The 25131-nt window shown below is 33.7% G+C and overlaps 3 protein-coding genes across 3 annotated transcripts; 1 reads left to right on the plus strand and 2 right to left on the minus strand.

The window, feature by feature from the left end:
* Window positions 1–4236: 4236 nt before the first annotated feature.
* LOC137402436 (short-chain collagen C4-like) lies at window positions 4237–10514 on the minus strand. Its single transcript, XM_068088934.1, has 6 exons — window positions 10377–10514; window positions 9860–9902; window positions 7442–7741; window positions 6458–6619; window positions 5071–5352; window positions 4237–4439 (listed from the first exon to the last, which is right to left on the minus strand). The coding sequence occupies exons 1-6, from the start codon at window positions 10512–10514 to the stop codon at window positions 4237–4239; spliced, it is 1128 nt and encodes a 375-aa protein (XP_067945035.1).
* Window positions 10515–16689: 6175 nt separating this feature from the next.
* LOC137402437 (uncharacterized) lies at window positions 16690–18135 on the minus strand. The gene is made up of 2 exons (XM_068088935.1): window positions 17838–18135; window positions 16690–16892 (listed from the first exon to the last, which is right to left on the minus strand). Exons 1-2 carry the CDS (start codon window positions 18133–18135, stop codon window positions 16690–16692), a joined length of 501 nt encoding a protein of 166 aa, XP_067945036.1.
* Window positions 18136–18375: 240 nt separating this feature from the next.
* LOC137402438 (alpha-(1,3)-fucosyltransferase FucT-like) lies at window positions 18376–18819 on the plus strand. The gene has a single exon (XM_068088936.1). The coding sequence runs from the start codon at window positions 18376–18378 to the stop codon at window positions 18817–18819; it is 444 nt and encodes a 147-aa protein (XP_067945037.1).
* Window positions 18820–25131: the final 6312 nt, after the last annotated feature.

Raw genomic sequence — 25131 nt, forward strand, 5'->3', positions numbered from 1 at the left:
AGCCATTAGCTAGTGGGTCAGGTCAGGTACTTCAATATGCTACCGGATAACCTTGAAGACCAATACAACCTATTTCAGGTGCCGAATTGCTGGCGACTAAACTGGCAACAAGCTATGATACAACCGACTTATAAAAGAAAATGTCGCTAATGTGGCTTTGTATTAGCCATGTGCAGGTATCCAACATTAACCCGCTGTCATGGCAGACAAAATCATCAAATTAAATTTCAAATTGCATGCATATACGCCAATTCATAAAAGACTGATAATGGCCTCTCTTTCTTGTCTCCAAGTTTAGTAATGAAAGCAGTCAGATTTAAAACCCTAACATCCGTATTCTAAAATACATGTATTTATAATTATGTTTTCCTCAATGTAAGTTAATAGAGAGCTAAGCTTTATTTAGAATTTACATTCATCCATTTGGTTTTGTAATACTGAATGTTATATTTCATATTTGGTATAGACATCAATACTCCGATATCTAAGCAGTAAATCTCAAAATTTACAGATTGAGCTCGCTTACAGTCAATTGAACAATACCAGTTGGTTAGTTAACTCATGTCATTCTATTTGTTTGCTGGAATTATATTCCAACTGAGATTGTTTTCACACAAGTGCAATCAATTTTAAGCAAAATACTTAAATGCTAACCATCGAGGTTATATAATATTGGCTGCTCCACAGTATATTTTACCAACAATAATTTGAAGTAACCATCGTTCAACCAAGCCACCAAAACCTCCAAAACCAGTCATGGTTTAATGGGTCGGACGCTATGCTCAGTAGGTTGAGGGTTCAAAGCACAAGAACAATTGTTGGCGGTAAGAAAAACTTCCAACCACAAATGATCCTGTGCCGCACTGCTAAGGAAAACAACCCTGACAGAAAATCTGAGGTAATCAATGTAAAACCACCTGTGGATAAGTGGGAAATATATTATGAAAAGACAGGCTTTCTGGCTCGTAAGATTTCATAATATCAGCTGATCTGCAATACATTTTACTCACCTTCTGAAACAGCCATGGTCTGGGGTTTGGGCTTTGACTTATTAACAAGGGGTTTATGTTTCAAGACACAAAAACAACTTGTGGTATTGGGAAAAACATTCATAAAAAATTGCTCCTATTCTGCACTGTTAAGGGCAACAACCCTGACAGAAAAACCTAAAGCCATCAATAGAAAATCTCCTCCGCAGCCATCCAAGAAAAGTCGTTAGATTTGTAATCCCAGTGAATAGAAAATTTCATGTCATGAGTGACTGCAGAATAACCTTCACTAACATCTAATAAAAACCTAAAGTTTAAAAAACTCTTACTAGCAAGATCAAATTCAGTTTTAGTAATCAACGTATGACTTATGAGATGCAGCAGCAATGGCACCAGTACAAACTTATGCTTTTTCATGCATTGAGCCACAATCTGTATAAATATTTCTCAAAGTATGTCGTCTGTCGTCGTATTTATATCTGTATGCGTTTTGGCTATAGATCTTAAAATCTTGGAACAAAGAATCTATACCGAGGAAGATTTGATCTCGGAAGTCTGATGCCGTACCCATTAGGCCAACAAGATTGAGTTGCTAGGTTGCCGATATAAGTCATTATATGAGAGCAAATACCCAACGACTTTGCTTACTAAGCAAGGTCGTAGCATAATGTCACGAGAAGCTGTCGGCTCACATTATTAAGCGTACTCAAGTTTTCCATTGGCAATGTGCCAGGCTAATAGCAAGCAACTCTCATTACTTCTCATTGTTTATAAGACAAAACATTTTTCTCATGATATGTAGTTTGAAAGTTAGAATGGCAAATGTTGTTATATGTTAAATACAAATCAATTTTCTGTCCAAAGACTTTTTAATTACCCGTGCCACGCCGGGTAGCACAGCTAGTAAATCTATATAGATCAAAAGATAATATAAAAACTATTACCAACTAGTACATTTGCCAGTCTTATACACTGTGAGAGATCGTCATGAGCATAATCAGTATGTTACATACATTGCTTACCCAGTGAAGCGGTAAGCGATGTAATGGTTACACTTTTGCTTTTGAATCTAATGCCCGGGTTTTATGACATCGTGAGAAAATATTTTTTCTTAATGCTGTTAGTATGGCTTCAGACAGACGGAAAAACGAACACGGCTCTTATTATATTAAAAATTTTGAGCTAGATAAAGCTAAAAAATTGTTTACTTGCAAAGACAGGATATTATGAATTAACAAATTTGACCTGTATTTACAATGTCTGATAGAGTATTGTTCTTCCATTTCAATTTACACTCAAGTTGGTTTTTTTAAGTGTCTTCAAGGTGCAAAAACCTGAGTGGTGAGACCTTACCCTTTTCTCCTTGATACAAGCTGTCATTAATTTAGTTCAACTACAACATATATAAACTTATATACATAATGATACGAGGCTATAAACTCTATGCACTGCAGATACCTTTTTACCAATTACTCTCTTATAATCATAATAAATGTTAATGAAACTTTTTGAACTGTATTTAATTGGATATTATTAAATAAAGTACTAACATAATAATGTAATGATTACAAATAATATATAAACATCAATGAAATTATTTTTTTAGGTATGACAATTCCAAAAATGCCTTTTGTATTTGTACTTGCTGTAGATGTAATGGATCTACTGTAACATTTCACTGCTTCACTAATAACCCAACTGCTTGATGTATAAAAGTCAATATACCGATGTATATTTTTGCAAATACATAAATACAGTGACCATACAATCAACAGTCACAATACTTTGTGAGTCAATTAGTGTTTTAAACCAAACTTTTAAAATGAGATCTTGAAGTCTGATCTATGAAAATGCCTCCACTGTACTTTTAGAGATTAATCTAGTTATTACCCAAAGAGTTCATAGTTAAAAATCATTCAGTCTTTTCAGAATGAAGGGGATGAGCATAATAAGAATAATAACAATGATAATACTAATAATGAACTAATAAACAAAGAAATCAAACAGTGTCAGGTCATAGACATAGCAATACCTAGAGACACAAGGGTAGTACAGAAGGAAGATGAGAAAATTGGTAAATACAAAGAGCTTGGGTTCGAGATAAACAGACTGTGGAAGGTGAAGACCGAAGGGATACCAATAGCAATTGGTGCACTCGGAACAATATCAATGAGGCATATAGCATACTTGGCCGAGGTGGGAGTGAACATGTCTTTTGAGACTATACAGAAGACAGCCATCTTAAGAACAGCTCACATTTTGAGGAAGGTTCTCTCTTAGTGGAATTGAGAAAGATGTTGGATCCTTTGGCCTTTTGTTAAGACCCGGACTCAACACAGACTAAACCTAGTCACCTACCACCACACGACTGTGAAGAAAAACTTTTACAGTAGTAATAATAATGGTATTGTGGAGAAAAGAGACTTTTCATATCTGTCATGGATTCAGTCTGACAGGCTCAAGCCTTGAGTTTCAATCTCCATCATTGTGAATATTTCCTTCTGCGCATCTCAAGGTCACATTGAATTCATAACTTTATTTAATTAGTTGGAGTTTTCAAATCTTGCAGGTTGTTTATTATTACACAGAGATAGCGATATAAGTACATGCTAAATAATTATCAGTTTTCTCCACTTTACACAATGTCGCTAAAGCAGTTGGAACCTGAGAAAAAATGTTATTAGCAGAAATTGTTAACTGTATTCTCTTTCCACTTAACAAATTTTATGCAATCATTTACTTGCTGACCTCAGATAATTGCATCATAGACCACAAACTTTGCAAAGAGTATTCAGGTTGCAAAGGTTGCTTCAACAAAAGTCATTATCTCCAGTTTATAAGTTCGAACATTTTCTATCCATGAGAATGTCCTCTAAAGGATGGCCAGTACCCCGTCACTATCTTGTTTTAAAATCATAGTCTTTTGCCTATAATGACTGTATGTTATTTTTTAGTTAGTTTTGTATTTTTTGCTATGTTAAATCAAGTCCATAACCCAGCATTATTTGCAGATAAGATTGTCAAATCACACTTAGAATGCTTTGGTGTCCTTATAGTCATGGTAAATAAAATTTATTTAAAAAAATTTAAACACGACAAATAAATTATTGCCAAGTAAACTTCATATATCAGAAGCGGTTTAAAAAAACTGTTTAACAAGACACAAAGTACTAACCCAAATAGTCATAAAAAGACATTGATTTAAATTTCATTCCAAGATCATTTGATACGAGTTGTAAAGATTTGATCACTTGGTGCAGACGACACACGTTATGGGCTTGTCGGACTCATACGGAGGACAAAGAAAATCTTCATCGCATTTGGCTGTTGTGAATTCCAACTGTGCACCAATAATATGAGCACTCTTGCCATCCATATATTCAGGTTGACCATCGACGCACTCAAATGTGGTCTGGTGGTTGAAGGAATGGTACGCTGACATCAGGTAGCCTGAAGTATACAAAGTACTTGAGACATAAGTTTATCAGACACTCACCTAAACTGCAACAAACTCTCAGCAGTTACACATACCTGCATGCTATTCATGCCAGTATGGATGCTATACTAGCTTTGGAACCATAGTAAAAGGTCTTTAGGATAGGAGTTTCTAATATGAGGCGTGGCTAAAAATTACTTCTTTTTTAAATTTATAGAAAATTTATTTATTAACAAAACTTAAAAAATATATTTTATGCCACTTCAGCATTAGCAGATTTAGACTAATAACAGCTATGATACGTTTATTGACTATGACTGCTTTCAAAATGTACTTTGAGAACGGATGGTTTTATGGATTTTCAGATAGATTTAAAGATTTTCCAAAAAGTCTTTATATGAGTAAAAACACCACATTTAAATAAACAACAACTTATCAGCAAAAATTTAAAATAATTCTATAGCGCTTGACCGCTACTAAAAATAGTGACTCACCAGCCGTGTGCTTTTTAAAATTTACGTACACGCGCATTACTCCAGCATCCTCAACTAACACTTCCCTACGCGCTCACTTTGAAGCATTCCTTAACTGCTCTCTGACTATAAATAGTAACAGGACACTCAAACTAAATCCACACTAACATACCTTCATACTCAAAAGTCCAATCATTGTTAGGGCAGTTCCTTTTGCCAGGAATCGTCATTACTGATGACCTGCTGCTTACGTAACAGACAGCACAAGGAGCTTTCTGGTGATCTGCTGCAGAGCTGAATATACCATAGCTCCCACTCTCATACTCGGCTCCAGCCAAATTAGCAGTCAAAGACATGTAGGCTGCACCATCACTGTTATACTCAACATCTGTTGCCATGCACAGGTAGTTTACTCCACCACCTGAATCTATTGATCGGGAGCTTCCGGTGAAACCTGAGATTACGCAGAACAACATGATAAAATTCCAACATCAATGGGTAAATAATGATATGAGATACTCTGAAAGGAAATCTCTACATAGGATTACATATAAGATTCATATTTCCCTTATAAGTTAACACAATCAACAAGCTTCAATCCTTCACAATAGAAAATATATATGATATATTTTATTGATAGCGTAGAGTAGGGAGGAAAGACGATGTTTCAAAAGTTATATAATCCAGTTGTTATTGAGGTGTGTGAATATCCAGCACATACCAGTGAAAGGGTGGAGGCAGGCATTAAGACTGGAAACAAAAGATGACACGGCAAAAGATTAGTAGTCGGAACGCAAACGAGGAGAGGAATAAAGGAGAGTGCAAAATAATTCTGGAGACTTGAAGGAAGGAGGAGCTTACCCAAAGGAAAAAAAACTGCAGTTATAGAATGTTGTATTGAAAACACTTATCTTTATTCTTAGTTATTCTTTATTTTTAGTTTACTTTATTGTGTAGAAGTCTGGAGAAGAATCATTGCTAAACATTTAAAATTGAGAACCGATCATTGACTAGTTTTATCAGCCGTAACAGCTTCAATAATTAGGAATAATGTGTTTTGTATTTCAAGGATCTGTAGCGATTTTTCTGTCGAATAGAAAAAACTTAACATTCTCAATTTTAAACTCAAGTAGTTATTATTTAAGTATGTTGTTTCAATAATATGGTAGTATGGTATATATAATAGTATGGTATAATAGTATATAATAGTATGGTAATATTTTACATACAGTAAATATACATGTAATGTCTCTGAGTATTTTAAATACTGTAAAATCACCAGTAACATGTTTTAATTGCTAAAAAACTTCAAATTGACAAATCTACTATAATATTTAGAATGTATACAAGCCTACTAGAACACAAAAGTAATGATTTTATTAAATTTCTCTGCCACTAAAATTTTTAAAAGGATTAAAATGTAGAGTAGTTAGGTTTGAGTTATAGGTGAGTTGTGTCTACAGGTGTTAAATCTATGGCTTAAACCAAAATCTTTGCAACAGAAAAATCGATTTCGGTACTCAAAAAGCTACTAATCTGTAGTAAGTCAATGTCAATACCTTCATATACTAGTGAAGCATCAGATCCACATGAGGTTCGCCCCCATCTGGTGTAAATTGCTTCTCTTTTACCAGCAGGTCCAGCCTCGCCTTTACGACCAGGTTCACCAACTAGTCCCTCTGCACCCTTATTTCCCTGTTTACCAGCCTTTCCAGCTGCACCTATGGATAAAATAAACTAGCTACTTGATTATATTAAATTTACTGTTAAGATGGCTGTAAAATCATATATGTCAAAATATACATATGGTAGCAAATAGCCAAAATATAAGACATCTTGACAGTTTATTATTAGTTTTAAAAAAATTGTCAACTCAGCTTTATAAAATTCGTAACCAATCGCTGTCTGTAAATACAATCTAAAAGAAAAAGTAAAATTTCCAAGTGTTACCTTTGAATTCAAATCAGATAACTGTAATTAAACACAGAGTATTTACTACCCTATTTTGAGAAAAGATGCAAAATGCTGATCGTATAGTGATTAGACACACTTGTAAAAACCAATATCTTATGCTTTAGGTGACTATTTATACATAACAGACAAATACAATCTATGTTATAGTTGCTTTAGGCACCTTTCGATACCATAGCAAAAGAGGATAAATCTGAATTGTTTGTATTAAACCAATAACATTATTATAATAGTAACCATAACTTGGTTTATGATTGATTTGCAGCAGATTACAAAACAGTTGATTTTTGTTTGCAATAGCGTACAGGAGCTTGAAATGTTTGGTATACATGCGTTGCTTCAGAATATTTTTGGTACGAGTTGCAAACATAGTTTTCTGGTGCTTAGTGATCTTTTTGTTGTTACAAACAGTATAAAACAAATCATCATTGAATTTAAAAACACGCCAATGTTCTTAAGTACTCGGTCTTTAGGGTGACTCCGTGTTTGACTCTGACGGAATTGTTTCATTTCAGAGCTAAATCAGTAGCTTTTAATAGGGCAGAAAGTTGATGAATTGTCAGTTATCTTACCTTTTTCCCCATCTGGGCCAGGTAGTCCATTTCTTCCTGGCAATCCATCCACTCCATCATTACCATCTGCTCCATCTCTACCATTAGAACCATCTGTACCAGCTTCGCCTTTCACTCCGTTTATTCCGTCTCGGCCATCCACTCCATCTCTGCCATCTGCCCCATCTTTACCATCTGACCCATCTCTTCCAGTCCCTCCTTTTTCTCCATTCACACCGTCTCTACCATTTGTTCCATCTGCTCCATCTCTACCATCTCTGCCAACTATTCCTGGTGGTCCAGGAGGACCGGGGGGTCCAACTAGGTAAAATAGAGATAAATTTTTGGAGATGATGGCCAACAAATTAGCAACTAATAGAAAGAAGATCAAAAAGGGCACCAAGGTTTTTTTGCTCATTATTTTCTGCTATAGTGTAGCCTTTCTAGTGTTTTTATAAATTATAAACTCTATTTTGGTTATTTTTTACCATATTTATATCCTCAACATTCGTTATTATTGTTATCACGATAGGTCATTTTATTCAATGTTTAAACATGCATCGCAAAAACGAACTTAAACACCGTCTGTTGTTATTTTTATTTTACGATTAAAGTAGATTTATCAGTACAACACTTGCTACAACTTTATAAATTAAAAATTTCTGATGCGAATCATTAAAGATAAAACAAATTTAACATGATATAAACTTGTAAAAAAATGGAACGTACCTAACAATACTTTATACATATTTTGTGCAAGTTGGTTATTGCAAGACCGCAATGGTAGAGCAAATTTTTGTGATTCAAGCATTAGTGAGTACATAAAAATGTGAAATTCAATGTTCTCCTGTAGCAAAAGTTCTTTTTAGATTTTGTAGTAATTATTAAACAAATAAAATTAAAACTAATAAACAAATAAAACCTTAAATAGGCTTCATGATACATCTGAAAATTTCTTCATTTGTTGAAAAAATACGTTACTCGGTTAATTCATGAAAGCATTGTGTCTTCTAAAACTTGCCATAAAACTTTAAAACTTAATTATGTATATCATCAACAGACTACTTTTATATCATTTCTGGTTTTATTTAGCTAGACATCAAGTCAACTGATCCATTTGAAATATTGCCAAATTGTAAACTAACAATCACATTTCTGTGATAAGAGAACTGCTATGAATAGAAAGTTTTAGCTATAAATACATATGAGCAGTCTGTAACTAAAACCAATATTATTTGATACTCAAAGGAAATGATAAGGTGGATGGTATATCAGTATGAAAAGATCATCTACCTATTGTATTTGGCATGTGAGCCTTTTGTTAAGAGATTAATTTATAGACAAATAAATGGTTTGTTTGTTTATAAGCTTATGGTGATATGTTCTATTTGTAGATCAGTTATAGGAAGAACCCTGGAAGAAATACTTTCTACTCTTGATTATGAGGAGCCAATTTGAGATATTACATGCATGAAGTAATTAGTTATGCGCTAATAAAAATAGCCCCATATATATAATAAAACATCATATAAACCAATGTAGTATAAGACCCTATGGCGTAATATAATATCATAAAAATAATATGCAATATATTAAATAATACTATTTAATATATTAAAGTATATGTAACATAATATAACATAATATATCGTAAGAATTTTAAGAGTTGCACAAGAAGCCCTTGGATACTTAAGGAAATTATTACAAATTGCAGTTGATTTTAACATTAAGTAGCTCAAATTGCTATGAATAGGAATTGATAATCTACCCCAGATCAGACGGGTACAAAACGCATGAATAAATACATAATTGATCCATAAAACCATCAATTCTGGAACAAAAAGCGCTGAACTTAAAAACATCCAGTTGGGTGTGCAAAAACCAGACCACAAGGTTATTGCTGTTCTTATTAATGCTCAGACTCTACAGTGCATGTAGTAGAAATAGTCAGCTTGCAGAGATACGCAGCTTTAAGGATATGAAGCAAAAACAGTGCAGCAAGCAATGAATATGCTTGGTGAGTGAAATGTTCTGTTTGCTAGCAAAGGGTAACATTCAGAATTTTCTATACTCGAATATAAATAAATATATATTAATATATTTATATAAATATAATATATAATATTTATATTAATAAAAATATAAAAATATAAATGAATATAAATGAATAATGTAACCAAATTGACTAAATATCTGAATTAATGAGAAATTCTGTCCTAATATACTTTGTATATGACAAATTTAAACACATGAACATACTATTTAAAACAATAAACATTGGTCGTGTTAATTTTGTTCAGTAAAATGAAGCTAATAGTATTGTGAACTTTGCCTTATTTCAGCTGACAGGTGCTTGCTTTTGAGAAGTCAGACTTCTTCAAATAAGATGCTAGTTTAGAAGAAACTTTCTACAGTTTGAGGTACTTAATAGTTGCTCACCTTTGGTTTCCCACGGGTTGTTTCCCGCTGCAGCCTCTTCCATCTACAAAAGAAATATTTTACTAAACTATTTGATGATAATCTCTGGTGTTGAGAATTGTATGTCTAGAAATGTTTGATTAATTGGAAAATTAATGTGAAATTAATTAGGGACTGTGATCTGCAATGTCTAGAGGATGTTTTAAAACCAAACTAGTGCAGCTTTTGTGATTGTATAAAAAGTGAGTTTTAAATTAGAAATGTCTGAGAGTTTTAACCGTTTTGGCAATTTTAATCCGGGAAAATTTTTGCAGTCAGATCTGACTGCTAGATATTATAGAATTTGTGAAAATGTCTCTTTCAGGTCTTTAAAGTAAATGAAGTCAAATGGTTCAGCAATCTGAATGCACAAAAAATTTAACAATTACAAAAATTAAAAACTTTCAGATAACAGAACTAAATAAGCTTAAAACAATGAACCAACAACAGTGATACTCTTAGCTCAGATATATTAAACTATTAAATGATTATGACTTACGAAAGTTTTGATTGAAGCGACTACACCTTTCAGGTCCTCCATGTCAGCTTGCAACTGAATCACTGCTTCATTCACTACAGCGTTACTGTGACAGGTTGTCAGGGTGAGAATCAACAATGCAAGATATATGAGTGACATTTTTATTCTCTTTATCTCCTACAATATTTTACAGAAGAATCAGCCAATTTCTCTACTGAACAAATAGTTGCGCTAATATATATGAGAAACAAACAGACTAGCTAAATAATGACTAAACCGGAATTCAAAATAATATTGACTAGAAATAATACGTGGTTAAAAATTATGGCCTGTGATTTCTTCCTTTGCAGGAGAAATCACAGGGCAGAACACCTACCTCTTTCTAAGTCTGTGAGATAATTTACAGCAAGATGGATCACTGTTCTATTAAAATTGAAGGACACAGTTTACGCTTGAGTAGGCTCCAATAAAATGCTATTGCATAACGTTCAGCAAAGGAACAAACTTCCACAAAGGTCATTTGAGCTTTGGGTTTTAGTGAGAACGTAAAAAAAATATATGGATATATAAACCTATTTATGTATATATATTTATATGTATTTACTCATTGGTAATGAGATTTGTGTCCCTTGCTTAAGCTCTGAGCTGCACTGATGAGGCTTCAATAGCCGAAGCAGTACTGTCTGTAGCATGAGTATATGCTCCCTCGCTTCGGTTTGGTTGAGCACTCTGGGAGACGTGCAGCACTATTAGCCTTTGTGCAAAGCTCGTCACTTTTGTGATTTGAGCACTCTGGTGCCAGCACATTGACTTTCTTAGTCTGTGAGGCAACCTAGTTGTTTCATGGCAGGAAGTCAACTCTCATTGGTAATGGGATTTGTGTCCCTTGCCTAAGCTCTGAGCTGCACTGATGAGGCTTCAATAGCTGAAACAGTACTGTCTGTAGCATGAGTATATTTATATGTATATATATCTATGTAAACAAACTTATATATACACATATGTTTGTATATATACCTTTATAATATATATAATGACTTATTATATATACGTGTATGATATAAATACATATGTTTATGCCAATTTCCCTCTCCCTCTCCCTCTGTCTCTCCCTTTGCATCTCCCTCTCTCTGTCTGTGTCTTTATCTCAATGTCTCTATGTTTCTGTGTTTCTATATTTCTCTGTCTGTCTATCTGTCTCTCTTACTCTCGCAGACAGCCATTTTGACAGCGACTGTTTTATAGTTTAAGCTTTATCACCTACGTCAGCTCTGCTTTCTTTTGCCATCTGTTTTTATATACATGTAGTTCTCTCAACTTTATGTTATGTTCAATGTTGTATTTCAGCACAGACTGATTCCTCTTTCCTTTGTTCAGTTATGAATATAGTAGTAGTTGTCTTGGAAATCGTTGATGACCCAACATGTTCATATGTCTTAGCCATGCAAGGGCTTTTTTTTATCGGCAGGACTGCCATGGATGAGAGACCAGGTCATTTTACATTTCAATGTTTTTGGTTTTATATTTTATTTGAGGCTGATTATGGTGTGTAGTTGTCTTATCATGAGTGAGTTGTCTCATCACGAGTGACTGCAGTGTCTTTACTTGTGTTTGGTACAATATCCAGGCCTCATCTCAATATAATCGGGCTGAGAGGATTACAGCTTTGTATACCTCACACTTAGCTCTAATGGTCACATGCTTGTTTTTCCACAAATGATTCTGAAGTTTTCCAAAAGATGCATTTGCAGTTTCAATTCTGTGACTAAATTCTTTATCAATTGTTAGCATAACTGGATATGGCATTACTACTAGTAGGTGTTTGAAATTTGTAGAGTAAGCAATTTTGGCTATCAGGATAATTGTAGAATGAGAATATGGATGCAAAATCTTTACAAGTTGATACAGACATTCTGTTTTCTTTAAGTTCGTTTTCTGGCTGAATTTTGAGGATTTTGCAAATTGATATATAAGCAGCTGCATGTCTCAGCCAAAGGGGCAACCAGAGCACCGTCATCTGCAAACAACATCTTTTTGTTAAAGAACAGGGTTGTGCATGGTTTGAATTGAATCTAGGAGACTTCGAAGAAATTTGCACTGTGTCTCTTTTGCATGTAGATTCCTTTATTTTCTTTAAAAGCCACTGCAAGCACCGCATTAAGATATAGTGAAAAAAGGTTTGGTGTCAAAACACAGCTCCGCTTGACACCATTTTTGCAAAGTACTTTTCTGTAGCATGATGCGCATAGACTACTTGAGCCTATATTTCGTTTTGCAAGGACCTTATCAAGTTCATCATCTTGTCAAGATGTCGATACATGGTTCTAATTTTGAAAATCAATTCAAAAATGTTTGCGGTGCTCTTCAAAATACATTAAATTTCATGTGACAGTTTACTTATGTATAAATGAACATTTTCAAAAAGGTGTATTAAAGTTTCCAAAATATTTCCTATTGCTTTACTTGCTATGAAAGCTAACTTTCCTATTGAGGATAGTATTAATGAAATCTGCTGAAACTATCAACTGTTAAAGTTCAACAGAGTAAAACTGCCAGTAAATTACTGGTGTTTATTTTTCAAATTTTTTGGAAAATTGGTTGACTGTTGGATGATTGATTGCACTCATATAAATATAAGACTAACAACAATTTCTTTTAGGTCAGACCGCTAGATAAAAACAGCTGGGCAAACAACCGGTTGAATTCTAAATAGGCCAATGATAACAATAAATTTTGCAAATAAATAAATGTTGAGTGTCTATTTAAGACATTTGAGTTCATCAATAATCTTCCACATGACGTCTTGTGTATTGGTGACCAATTGGTGACCTATTGGTGACCTATTGGTGACCTATTGGTCTCAGCAAGAACAACTAAAACACTTTAAAGTTATCACAAAGTTTGAGAATGGTCTCTTCAGAATAGCAGGCCACGAAATACTCATACCTAAACAAAAAAATAATAATCTGCTACCTCGTTACTGGCCACCGAATACACTTGCACCAAAAATAACAACTTGCTACTTTAATTAAAAAATGACTCATTTAAAGATTACCAGTAAAGATGACTGACAAAACTGCTTCAAAATAAAAATACAGAAAAATAATTGAGTTAGCTTTGAAATTTGGTTTCCTACAATGCCGAATATAAACAGGACAAATAGCATCATGAAACTGGTGAGCTGATTTTTTTTCGAATGAAATTTGATGCAATCACTCACTGATAAAATTAGAAAAACAATCTTCTCCATCTATTTAGCTGGTTGCTGAGAATTTGCAGAGCTAACAAAGATAGTTATCAGTTTGAAAAGTGAAACTTTCCTATCAAACTGAGGTCACCTCTAACCAAGTTCATTCTCAAAATAGACTTTCATGTTTACCTGCTACTGCTCTGATCTGACTGATCATAATATCAAGTAATAAAATCATTTGTAGTCCTATTTCTAGGTTAAATATAGCAGGTATATGATAACTGAGTGCATAAAACATGCAATTGAGACCCTTCGTATTGTTAGAACTAGTTTAAGGATTCCTTTTCAGGCATGAGGATGCTAAAATTTGTTCCAGGCAGTCTGGTATTCTGTCAATAAAGCTCTCTGTAGTGATTGAAATTATATTAAACTACTTTCAGTAACCAATTTGACTATGTTCCTAAGTATTGGTGATACAGATGATGACAATAATTTTGGTAGCCCGTATTTCCGAATACTTCATACATGCACCAGAGTTGGTCTGCTCACAAACTGACAGACCTAAATAATGGGTGTTGTGAATCAGCTTGTATAAAATCTTAGTGTATAAAAGCTCATCGATGGAAATCTTAAAATCTATCAATATAAATCTCAAAGTTCGTCTTATTTTTTAGTTGGTTTGTTTGTCTGTTTGTCCTGTTATAGCAGCAAAGTTTTAGGAATGAAAAACTAGCTGTTTACTGGATTTGAAGTTAGAACTTCCAGTTCCGTAGACAGGCATTTATTCAACACACTTGCTATACCACACCACCAACACACTACGCTGTATAACTGGGTATACTATGGAATAAATTGTGCACATGCTTATTACGTCTACCAATAACTCATGGTTTTATGCTAAAATTTTAGCTAGTCTTTTGCTAGCAAAAATGCTAGAACTGTTGGTCAGAGGAAAATGCTTTAACTCACATAGGCAGCAAAATGATTGCAACCAGCATAGACCTGAAGTAGGCACTGGAGCCGGTATAGTGTGAATTACACAAAAATAAACAAACTCCACAAAAATAACGCAGCACATAGAAATAAAAATCACCTTATTTTAAAGGTTAATATGCTTGCATATGTTGATTAAAAACAATACCTGTGAGAAAACTTTTTTACTACCTGTGCAACGCTGGGCATTCAGGAATGGTAATATATAGGCCTACAGTGCTCTCCACTTTATCGCAAACACGTGCTATTGGATCATCGTCTTTTACTGATGGCACTGTTCTAGGAAAAGATTCCTTCTTATTTCATTTTGTACAAACATTTATTCATAATCAGGTCAAAGAAATTCACCTGATAATGTCTATTTGAACAACACCAAAACTAATTTTTTTATATTTTAGATATATATATCTATATATATAATATACATAACATATATAGTATCCATATATAATATATATAATATATATTATATTAATAAATAATAATATAAATATTAATATATAATATTTGTAATATATATAAATATTATATATATTAATATATATATTATATATATATTACATATATATTTAAAATCTTCAACCAGGAAATTTAGAATATATATTCAACCATTCTATATTTCTTTTTGATGTTCCCTATACTGCTGCACAAGCTGAACATCAGATGATCTGGCTATGCAAATAAAGCCTAGTTTCTATATACCCTGCAAACACCGGCAATAGCACCGAAGCGCTATCAGCGGTGCAATTGAGCCTACGCGTCGAGTACCGCCGGTAATTGCCGGCGGTACACGCATGAGAATTGCAGAACGAGCAAAACACTTGCTCCACGAATGTCTTACTGCGCGAGATTACCGCCGGAGTCTTGCATTTGATATGAAAACCAGGCTTAAGGCACGCAGGGTGATCCCTGCTTTCATAACCTCATACTCCTAATAACTGATTGACTAACATCAGCATGATGTAGACACACATTAAGCACAAAATTCAGAACATAGCATATACATTGCAATGTATGTATGTACCTATGTACACAAATAACTTCTGACAGCATTATGAGGTCAGCATATTGAGCATTCATTGTTGGCCTAATCTGTATTAGTGATACCAAAAGCTCTAATCCAAGGGTGGCTTGACTACCCCAACTACACTGTATACAACATTAGCAAAGAATAGGAAATATAAAATATTTTCAATATATTTTATATTTGTTCATGTATTGGATTTATCCCATACATTGATAACCTTTATCATTTTTGGAGCAAATGCAAGCATAAATTCATATATTAATTGTTTAATTAATTTGTTGTTAATTAGGTCTAATGATTAGTCCAATAGGTTAAAGCCTTGCGCTGTAATCTCAATCTCTATGGATATTTAGTTCTGCGCATCTCAAGGTCACATTGAATTTATAGCTTTCTAAATTAATCAGTTTTCAAATCTTGCAGGTTGTTTCTTATTAATCACCACTAACCCCTGATAATAAAATAATTTTACGCCAACCAATTGTTATTTCCCTTCACCTCACACAATGTCACGGTTGAAACTAGAGAAACATTCCAATTAACAGAAATGATAATTTAAAAAAAATTCTGGTATGCAAAGCAGATTTTATGTGATCACGTGCAGTTGTGACCGCATCATAGTCTCCAAAATTTGCAGAGAGTGTCGAGAGTGATAAAACCTGTTTCAATGAGAGTCATCATCTCTGATTTACATGTTCTAAGGCTCTCTATCCTTAAGAATGTCTTCCAAAGTATGAACTCTGTCACTATCCTGTTGGAAATATATGATACAGGTTTTAGCTGAAATTTAAATGTTTATTTGATCATTTTTTCTTTAGTGCTTTATTCTTTGCGGTGTCACATCAACTTCCTAGCTCAGCATTATTCACACACATGATAGTAAAAGTTCAATTTGCACATTTCCGTGTCTTTATAGGTATATTAAGCCATATTTACTGAACAAAAACTTGAATGTGATAAATGAATTATTGCCAAGTAAACTTTATAAATCAAAAGTAATTGCAAAAGCAGATTAGCAAGAAAATTGCAGAAAATGCAAACACAAAGCATTAACCAGAATATAGTAATAAAAACAACTGATTTCAGTTTCATTTCATGATCAATTGATATGAGTTGATGAGAGTTGATCACTTAGTGCAGACGACACACGTTATGGGCTTGTTAGAGTCATACGGAGGACAGAGAACTCCTTGACCACATGCGGCTCTTGTGAAGTAAAACTTTTCACCAATAATATCAACATTGTCACCATCCATGTATTCAGGTTCACCATCGACGCACTCAAATGTTGCTTGGTGGTCGGAATATCTGTACGCCGTCATCAGGTAGCCTGAAATACACAAAGTACTTGAGACATAGGTTTATCAGACACTTACATAAACTGCAACAAACTCTCAGCATTTACACCTTTTAACATGCTAGTCACACCAGTATGACTGCTATACTAGTTCTAGAACCATGACAGGTAATATTGTGGAGATGACTTGCTCATGCGATAAAACCTGGCTAACAATATGGCTTAAAAATATTTGTTTTTATGAAAAAACTTTTAGTTTACATTTCATACCACTTCAGTATTATCTGATACAGCCTACTGACAGCTATAATGGGTTTGTTACAACTATAAATGCTTTTAAGAAGTACTTCGAAAAGTTAATGTAACTGATTTATTATACTCTTACGATTGATTTTTATTGGATTTTGGTACTTGTAAATGCACCACAGCTAAATAATTAGCATCTGATCAGCAAGAATTTGGGAGAATTCTATAACAATGGACCTCTGCTAAAGATCCTTACGCCATAGTCGAAGGCTCATTATAATTTGAATATGCCCATCAATATCTTATGTTCCTCTAAAAGCTCACTTAGAAGCATTCATTAACTGCTGTTTGACTATAAATAATAACAGGACACTCAAGTTAAATGCTAACCTTCATACTAAAAGTACATTGAGAAGTGATGAAGCTCTGGATTTTTAAATAAATTACACAAAAATTTCAGTAAATTTTTGTACGACTAAAACACCACAGCTAAATAGAAAACAACTTTCCAGCATAAATTTAAAATGATTCTATAGCGCTTGACCATTACTAAATATACTGACTCACCGGTTGCGTGCTCTTTAAAATTCAAATACGCGCACATTACTCCAACATGCTTATCTAACACTTCCCTACAAGCTTAGAAGCATTTATTTGCTGCTATCTGACTATAAATAATAACAGGTATAATAATAATAAATCATAACTCAAGTTAAATGCACGCTAACATACCTTCATACTCAAAAGTCCAATCATTGTTAGGGCAGTTCCTTTTACCAGGAATCATCATTGCGGATGACCTGCTGCTGACATAACAGACAGCACAAGGAGCTTTCTGATGATCTGCGTCAGAGCTGAATACACCATAGCTCCTACTCTCATACTCAGTGCCAGCCAAATAAGCAGACGAATATGTGGTACTATTGCTGTTATACTCGATATCTTTTGCCATGCATTGGTAGTTTACACCACCACCTTCGTCTATCGTTCGGGAGCCTCCGGTGAAGCCTGAGATTATGCAAAACAACATTATAGAATTTCAACATCAGCGGGTAAATATTGATACAAACCACTTTGAAAGGAAATCTCTAGTTAGCTTTAAACATAAGTTTCTTATTTCCTTTATAAGTTAGCACAATCAACAGGCTACAATACTTGACAAAGGAAAATATATACGATATATTTTATTGATAGCGTAAAGTAGGGAGGAAAGATGATGTTTCAAAAGTTATATAATCCAGTTGTTATTTAGGTGTATGAAATACAGGACATGCGAGTGGAAATACAGGACATGCGAGTGGAAATACAGGACATGCGAGTGGAAATACAGGACATGCGAGTGGAAATACAGGACATGCGAGTGGAAATACAGGACATGCGAGTGGAAATACAGGACATGCGAGTGGAAATACAGGACATGCGAGTGGAAATACAGGACATGCGAGTGGAAATACAGGACATGCGAGTGGAAATACAGGACATGCGAGTGGAAATACAGGACATGCGAGTGGAAATACAGGACATGCGAGTGGAAATACAGGACATGCGAGTGGAAATACAGGACATGCGAGTGGAAATACAGGACATGCGAGTGGAAATACAGGACATGCGAGTGGAAATACAGGACATGCGAGTGGAAATACAGGACATGCGAGTGAAAGGGTGGAGGCAGGCATTAAGACCAAAAGCAAAAGATTACAGGGCAAGAGATTAGTAGACGGAGTGCACATGAGAAAAGAAATAAAAGAAAAGAAGAATGCAAAATAATTCTGGAGACTTGAAGGAAAGAGGAGCTTACGCAAAGGTAAAAACTACAGTTATAGTATGTTGTATTGAAAACAATTATCTGTAGTTTACTTTGTGTAGAATTCTGGAGAAGAATCATTGCTAAACATTTAAAATTGAGAACTGATCATTGACTAGTTTTATCAGCCATGACATCTTCAATAATTTGGAGAAAGGAGTTTAGTATTCAAGGATCTGTAGCGATTGTTCAAGTGAATAGAAAAATCTTAGCATTCCTAATTTTAAACTGTGACTGTTCTTATGTAAGTTTTATGCTGTTTTAATAAATGTTATAGTACTATTTTATGTAGATATAATGTTTTTGAGTGTCTTAAATACTGTAAAATCACCAGTTACACGCCTTCATTGCCAGAAAAACTTCAAATTGATAAATCTACTATGCTATTTAGAGCGTATGCTGCCTACTAGAAGACAAAAGTAATATTTCAAATGAATTTTTTTGCAACTAAAATTGTTGAAGGAGATAAAAATGTAGAGTAGTCTGGTTTGAGTTGTAAGTGAATTATTCACAAGTGTTAAATCTCTGGCTGAAACCAAGAATTTTGCAACAGAAAAATCGATTTCGGTACTCAAAAGACCATTAGTCTGTAGTAATCAAGGTCAATACCTTCATATATTAGTGAGGCATCAGATCCACATGTGGTTCGTCCCCATCTGGTGTAAATTGTTCCAGTTCCACCACTACCAGCAGGTCCAGCCTCGCCTTTGGGACCAGGTTCGCCTGCTGGTCCATCAGCACCCTTATTTCCCTGTTTACCAGCCCTCCCAGTTGCACCTACACATAAAATAAACCAGCTACTTGATTATGTTGAATTTAATGTTACAATGGGTGCACAATCATATATGCTAAAAATAAAATTATGATAAAAAATAGCCAAAATATTAGACATCTTGACAGTTTATTCTTAGTTAAAAAAATTGTGAACTCAGCTTTACAAAATTCATAATCTATTGCTGTCCGTAAATACGATCTAAAAAAGCAAAGTTTCCAAGTTTTACCTTTTGAATTTAAATCAAATAACTAAAATTAAACACAGAGTATTTACCAACCTACTTAATTAAAGAAAAAATTCAAAATACGGATTTTATTGTGTTTACTGTTTAGACACACCTGCAAAAACTTCTATCTTGTTGGTTTAGTGGCCAATGTCACCTAATGCTTCAGGAGAATATCTTTACAAAACCGACTAACACAATCTATATCATATTTATTTTAGGCACATTTTGATGGCATGACAAAATAACTGCATCTCAATTGTTTGTATTAATCAACAAGATTATTACCTTGCTAACCATAAATTGAATTTTTAATGACTTGTAGGAGATTAAAAACAGTTGATTTCAGTTTGCAGTAGCGTCTAGGTTTTTGAGTTGTTCAGTATAAATGCATTGCTCCAGAACATTTTTGTAATAAGCATGTAACAAAACTTGCCTACTTAACTATTTGTAACAGATTGTAAAATAGTTTAATTTAATGCGCAGTATTGTACAGGTGCTTGAAATGTTCAGAAATTTGCAGAAAAGTTTAGTCAAAAGTCGAGAACAAAGTTTTAAACTGGTTTGATAATCTTTGTGGTGTTTCACATAAAAACCAACAATAAATGAATTTGAAAAATTGCCAATGTCTTCAAGTACGTTGTCTTTAGGGTGACTCGGTGTTTAATTACGATTATTTAATTACGATTATTTAATTACGATTAGCTTTATTACAAATCTGTAGTTCTTAACAAAAGAATGTTTATAAACTGTTCATGATCTTACCCTTTTCACCATCCATGCCAGGTAGTCCATCTCTTCCTGGGAATCCATCTACTCCATCTTTACCATCAGAACCATCTCTACCGATGTCTCCTTTCTCTCCGTTTATTCCATCTCTGCCATGTACTCCATCTCGGCCATCTGCCCCATCTTTACCATCTGCCCCATCTCTTCCATCATCCCCTTTTTCTCCATTCACACCATCTCTGCCATTTGCTCCATCTGCTCCATCTCTACCATCTCTACCAGCCATTCCTGGGGGTCCAGGAGGTCCGGGTGGTCCGACTAGGTAAAATAGAGAGCACTTTCTAAAGATGACTGCTAATAAATTAGCAACTAAGAGAAAGAAGATCAGAAATGGCACCAATGTTTTATTACTCAATAATATCTGTCATAGCGTAGATTTTTTACTGTTTGTAAAGATTTGAAGTTCTATTTTGGTTACTTTTATTGCCATTTTAATATTTTCAACACTAAATATTTTTTGTAATTTACTTTGCTATCATGATAAGGAATTTTATTCAATAGTTAAGTTCAACAAAATAAAATCAAACTCTGACTGCTGCCATTTTTATTTATGACTACAGTAGACTTTACAGTCAAATAGTTGCTGCTAATGTTGAAATTTTTTACATTAGAAGTTTTCAATGCTGATCAAAGGTCAAAGCTAATACCTAAAAAACTTGTAATTAAAATAGAACATATTTAACTATATTTTATACATTGTTCAAGTTAGTTATTACAAGACTGCAAGTGATACACCAATTTTTTGTACTTTAAACATCAGTGGATACATGAGAAGTGGCCTTCAATGTTTCCATGTGACCACATTGTCTGTTTTAATTTTTACTAACAATTTGAGCCAAAATTAGACTTTATGGCACATCTCAACATTTTTTATTTGTTGGAAAAATCCATTTTTTGGTTAGTTCATGAAAGCATTGTGTCTCTACAAAGTTTGCCCTTAAACTCCGAACCCTACATATGTATATCATCAACAGACTACTTTTATATCATTTCTGGTTTTATTTAGCTAAAAATCAAATCAGCTAATCCATTTGAAACATTATCAAATGGCAAACTAACAATCACGTTTTCGTAATAAGAGAACTGTTACAAATACAAAGTTTTTGCTATAAATACATCTGAGAAGTCTGTAACTAAAGCCAATATTATTTGATACTCAAACGAAATGATAAGATGGATGGTATATCAGTATGAATAGATAATCTACCTATTGTATTTGGCACGTGAGCCTTTTGTTAAGAGATCAATTTATAGACAAATAATTGGTTAGTTTGAGTGTGTATAAGCTTATGCTGATATATTCTATTTGTAGATCAGTTATAGGAAGAACCCTGGAAGAAATACTCTCTACTCTTGATCATGAGGAGCCAACTAGAGATATTACATACATGAAGTGATTTATTATTAAGTATTACTATTTATCACCTGCAAATTTTTTGTTTGTTAGAAAAATTAGTCTATTGGTTAGTTCATGAAAGTCTCCAAAAAACTTCAACTATAAAACTTGAGACTTTACTTATGTATAGCGTCAGCAGATTTTTTTACATTAACCTTAATGCTCAAATGGAATGTTAAGGTGTATGCTGCATCAGCATGAATATATAGTTTACGTATTGTATTTGGAATGTAAGCCTTTTGTTAACGGAACACTTTATAAGCAGGTAAACTTGAAATTTATAGGCTGATATATTTTGTTGATGGAAGATCTGTTGTAAGAGGAACAATGCAAAAGACACTTTTTACTCTGAATTAAGAGATGCCATCTGAAAATACTATAGACAACAGCATTAAAATAAGCATGTAGTAGTTAACTATGTATTAATAATAATAAGAATAACGTATATGAAACAACATGATATAAACTAACATAGTATAATAAAATAAAATGTTATATGATGTAGTATATCATCATAAGAATATTAGTAATAAGAATAATATATTATCCTATCATAGCTAATATAATATATCATAATATATTTTAGAATTGCGCAATGAATCCATTAGATACTTAAAGACAATATTAAACATTGTGATTGATTCTAACATTAGGTAGTTCAAACTACAATGATTGCTAATTGCCGATCTACCTCAGACTAGAGAGGTACAAACGCATAGATAAAAACATCATTGATCAATTAAAACCAATTTTTTAGAAACGCAAAATGCTGGTTTTAAAAATACCAAGTTGGGTATGCCAAAACCAGACCACAGTTTTATATCTTCAGCAATCAAGTCAATTGCATCGATTTTACCATGCGTTAGTATTTTCCTTGCGTGTTGCGTTATGTGCCTCGAACTATATAAATTGCAAAAGCTGCTAAAATCGTGCTCGCTAATAATTTGTTTAGCCAACTAAAAGCCTCTCGTCAACGCTTTTGGTTTGCATGCACAGCTGGGACAATTTTGTAAATTTTGGTCAAATAATTCTGTGTTTTTTGTTCATTTCGTGATTTCGGTCAGAATCAATGAAAAAATTGGTACGTGTGGCCGTAAGTTAAAGATATGAAGCACAAATGACGCTGCAAGCAATGATTATTTTTGGTGAGTAAAATTTTCTGTTTGCTAGCAATAGGTAACAATTTGATTTTCCTGGTACTCAAATATTAATGACAAATGTACCCATATAAACAAAATATCTGCATAAATAAAATTTTTTGGTCCTGATATAGTTTTTATATGACATATGTAAGCGTATGAGCACATTATTTGAATCCATAAATATTTGTCTAGTTAACTTTGTCCAGTAAAATAAAGCTAATAGTATTGTGACCTTCGGCTTATTTTAGCTGACAGGTGCTTGCTCTTGAGAAGTCAGACTTCTTCAAATAAGATGCTAGTTGAGAATAAACTTTCCATAGTTTGAGGTATTAATAGTTGCTCACCTTTGGCTTCCCATGGATTGTTTCCTGCTGCAGCCTCATCCATCTATATGTAAAAAAATAGTAGTTCACTAAACTGTTTGATGATAATCTGCAGTATGAAGAACTATGTCTCTAGAATTTTTTGAGTAATTGTAAAAATAGAAAGCCGAGATTAACAACATGATCTGTAATGTCTAAAAGCTGTTTTATAACCAAACTGGCGCATTTTTTGTGATTGTATAAAATGTGAGTCTTGAATTAGAAATGTCTGACAGTTGTGACTGTGATCATGTTTTGGCAATTTTCATCTGGAAATTTTTTTGCATCTGATATGACTGCTAGATATTATAGAATTTGTAAAAATTTCTCTCTCATGTTTTAAAAATAAATGACAAAGTCCAATGATTCATCAATCCAAACCCAAAAAAATTAAACTAATTATAAAACTTATGAAATTTGAGAAAATAACACAAAATATATTTAAAATAATGAACCAACAACAATGATATTTTTAGCTCAGTTACATTGATATATTAAATGACAATAACTTACGAAAGTTTTGATTGAAGCGACTACACCTTTCAGGTCCTCCATGTCAGCCTGCAACTGAATCACTGCTTCATCATCCTCTACAGGGTTACTGCTACAGGTTGTCAGGATGAGGATGCACAATGTGAGATGTATCAGTGTCATTTTCATTCCATTAGGTTCCTGTAACATTTTATAAAAATTATCAGCCAGTTTATTCACTGAACAAGTAGCGTTAATATATCCATGTATAATAAACAAACTGATTAGCTAAAAAATCATTAAACTCGAAATTAAAATAATATTGACTGAAAATAATATATGGTAAAAGAAAGAATCACAAAGAAAAGCACTTACCTTTTTGTAAGTCTCTGTGGGTAATATACAGAAAGATGAATAATTGCTCTATTAATATCGAGGGACACAGTTCACGCTTGATTAGGCTCCAATGAAATTCTTTTCTATAAATATTAGCAAATGAAAAAGCGTCTACATATGTTGTTTGTGCTTCAGGTTCTGCAAGAAGCAAATATTTGTTTTCTTTGCAAGTTTCTTGTTACTTAGGTAGTTCGCCAATATAAACAACCAACATTAGGAGTTCTTAGCGGGTTGCATTGCTTAGCAGACATTGTTCAGCTTTTCCTCTTTCTGTCTCCCTCTATTTTTCTCTCTTTCTCTCTCTCTCTCTCTCTCTCTCTCCTCTCTCTCTCCTTCTCTTTCTATCTCTCTCTCTCTCTCTCTCTCTCTCTCTCTCTCTCTCCTCTCTCTCTCCTTCTCTTTCTATCTCTCTCTCTCTCTCTCTCTCTCTTCCTCATTCTCTCTCTTCTTTTCAATTTCTCCTCCCCTTTCTTTCTGTTTTCCTTGGAATTAGACTGACTTTTAAAGCTGCTTTCACACGTTTATCTACAAGCAGTTGCATGTTTCAGTTGAGTGAACAACCTAAGTACTATCGCCCGCGAACAAAATTTTCCAAACAAGATTTTGGGTTGTCTGTGATTTGAGTTTGAGCAGAGAAAGCAGCCCGAAGAGACTTGAACTCGGTCTTT

Source organism: Watersipora subatra, chromosome 8, assembly GCF_963576615.1.
Source record: "Watersipora subatra chromosome 8, tzWatSuba1.1, whole genome shotgun sequence".
Classification (NCBI taxonomy): domain Eukaryota; kingdom Metazoa; phylum Bryozoa; class Gymnolaemata; order Cheilostomatida; family Watersiporidae; genus Watersipora; species Watersipora subatra.

Coding starts and splice junctions, on each gene's coding strand:
- LOC137402437 (XM_068088935.1), bottom strand. CDS start 18,135: ATGTTGTTTTGCATAATCTCAGGCTTCACCGGAGGCTCCCGAACGATA. Junction 16,893..17,837: donor TTGGACTTTTGAGTATGAAG/GTATGTTAGCGT, acceptor TGTGTATTTCAG/GCTACCTGATGACGGCGTAC.
- LOC137402438 (XM_068088936.1), top strand. CDS start 18,376: ATGCGAGTGGAAATACAGGACATGCGAGTGGAAATACAGGACATGCGA.
- LOC137402436 (XM_068088934.1), bottom strand. CDS start 10,514: ATGTCACTCATATATCTTGCATTGTTGATTCTCACCCTGACAACCTGT. Junction 9,903..10,376: donor TCGCTTCAATCAAAACTTTC/GTAAGTCATAAT, acceptor TTTCTTTTGTAG/ATGGAAGAGGCTGCAGCGGG. Junction 6,620..7,441: donor TGGCCCAGATGGGGAAAAAG/GTAAGATAACTG, acceptor TTTTATCCATAG/GTGCAGCTGGAAAGGCTGGT.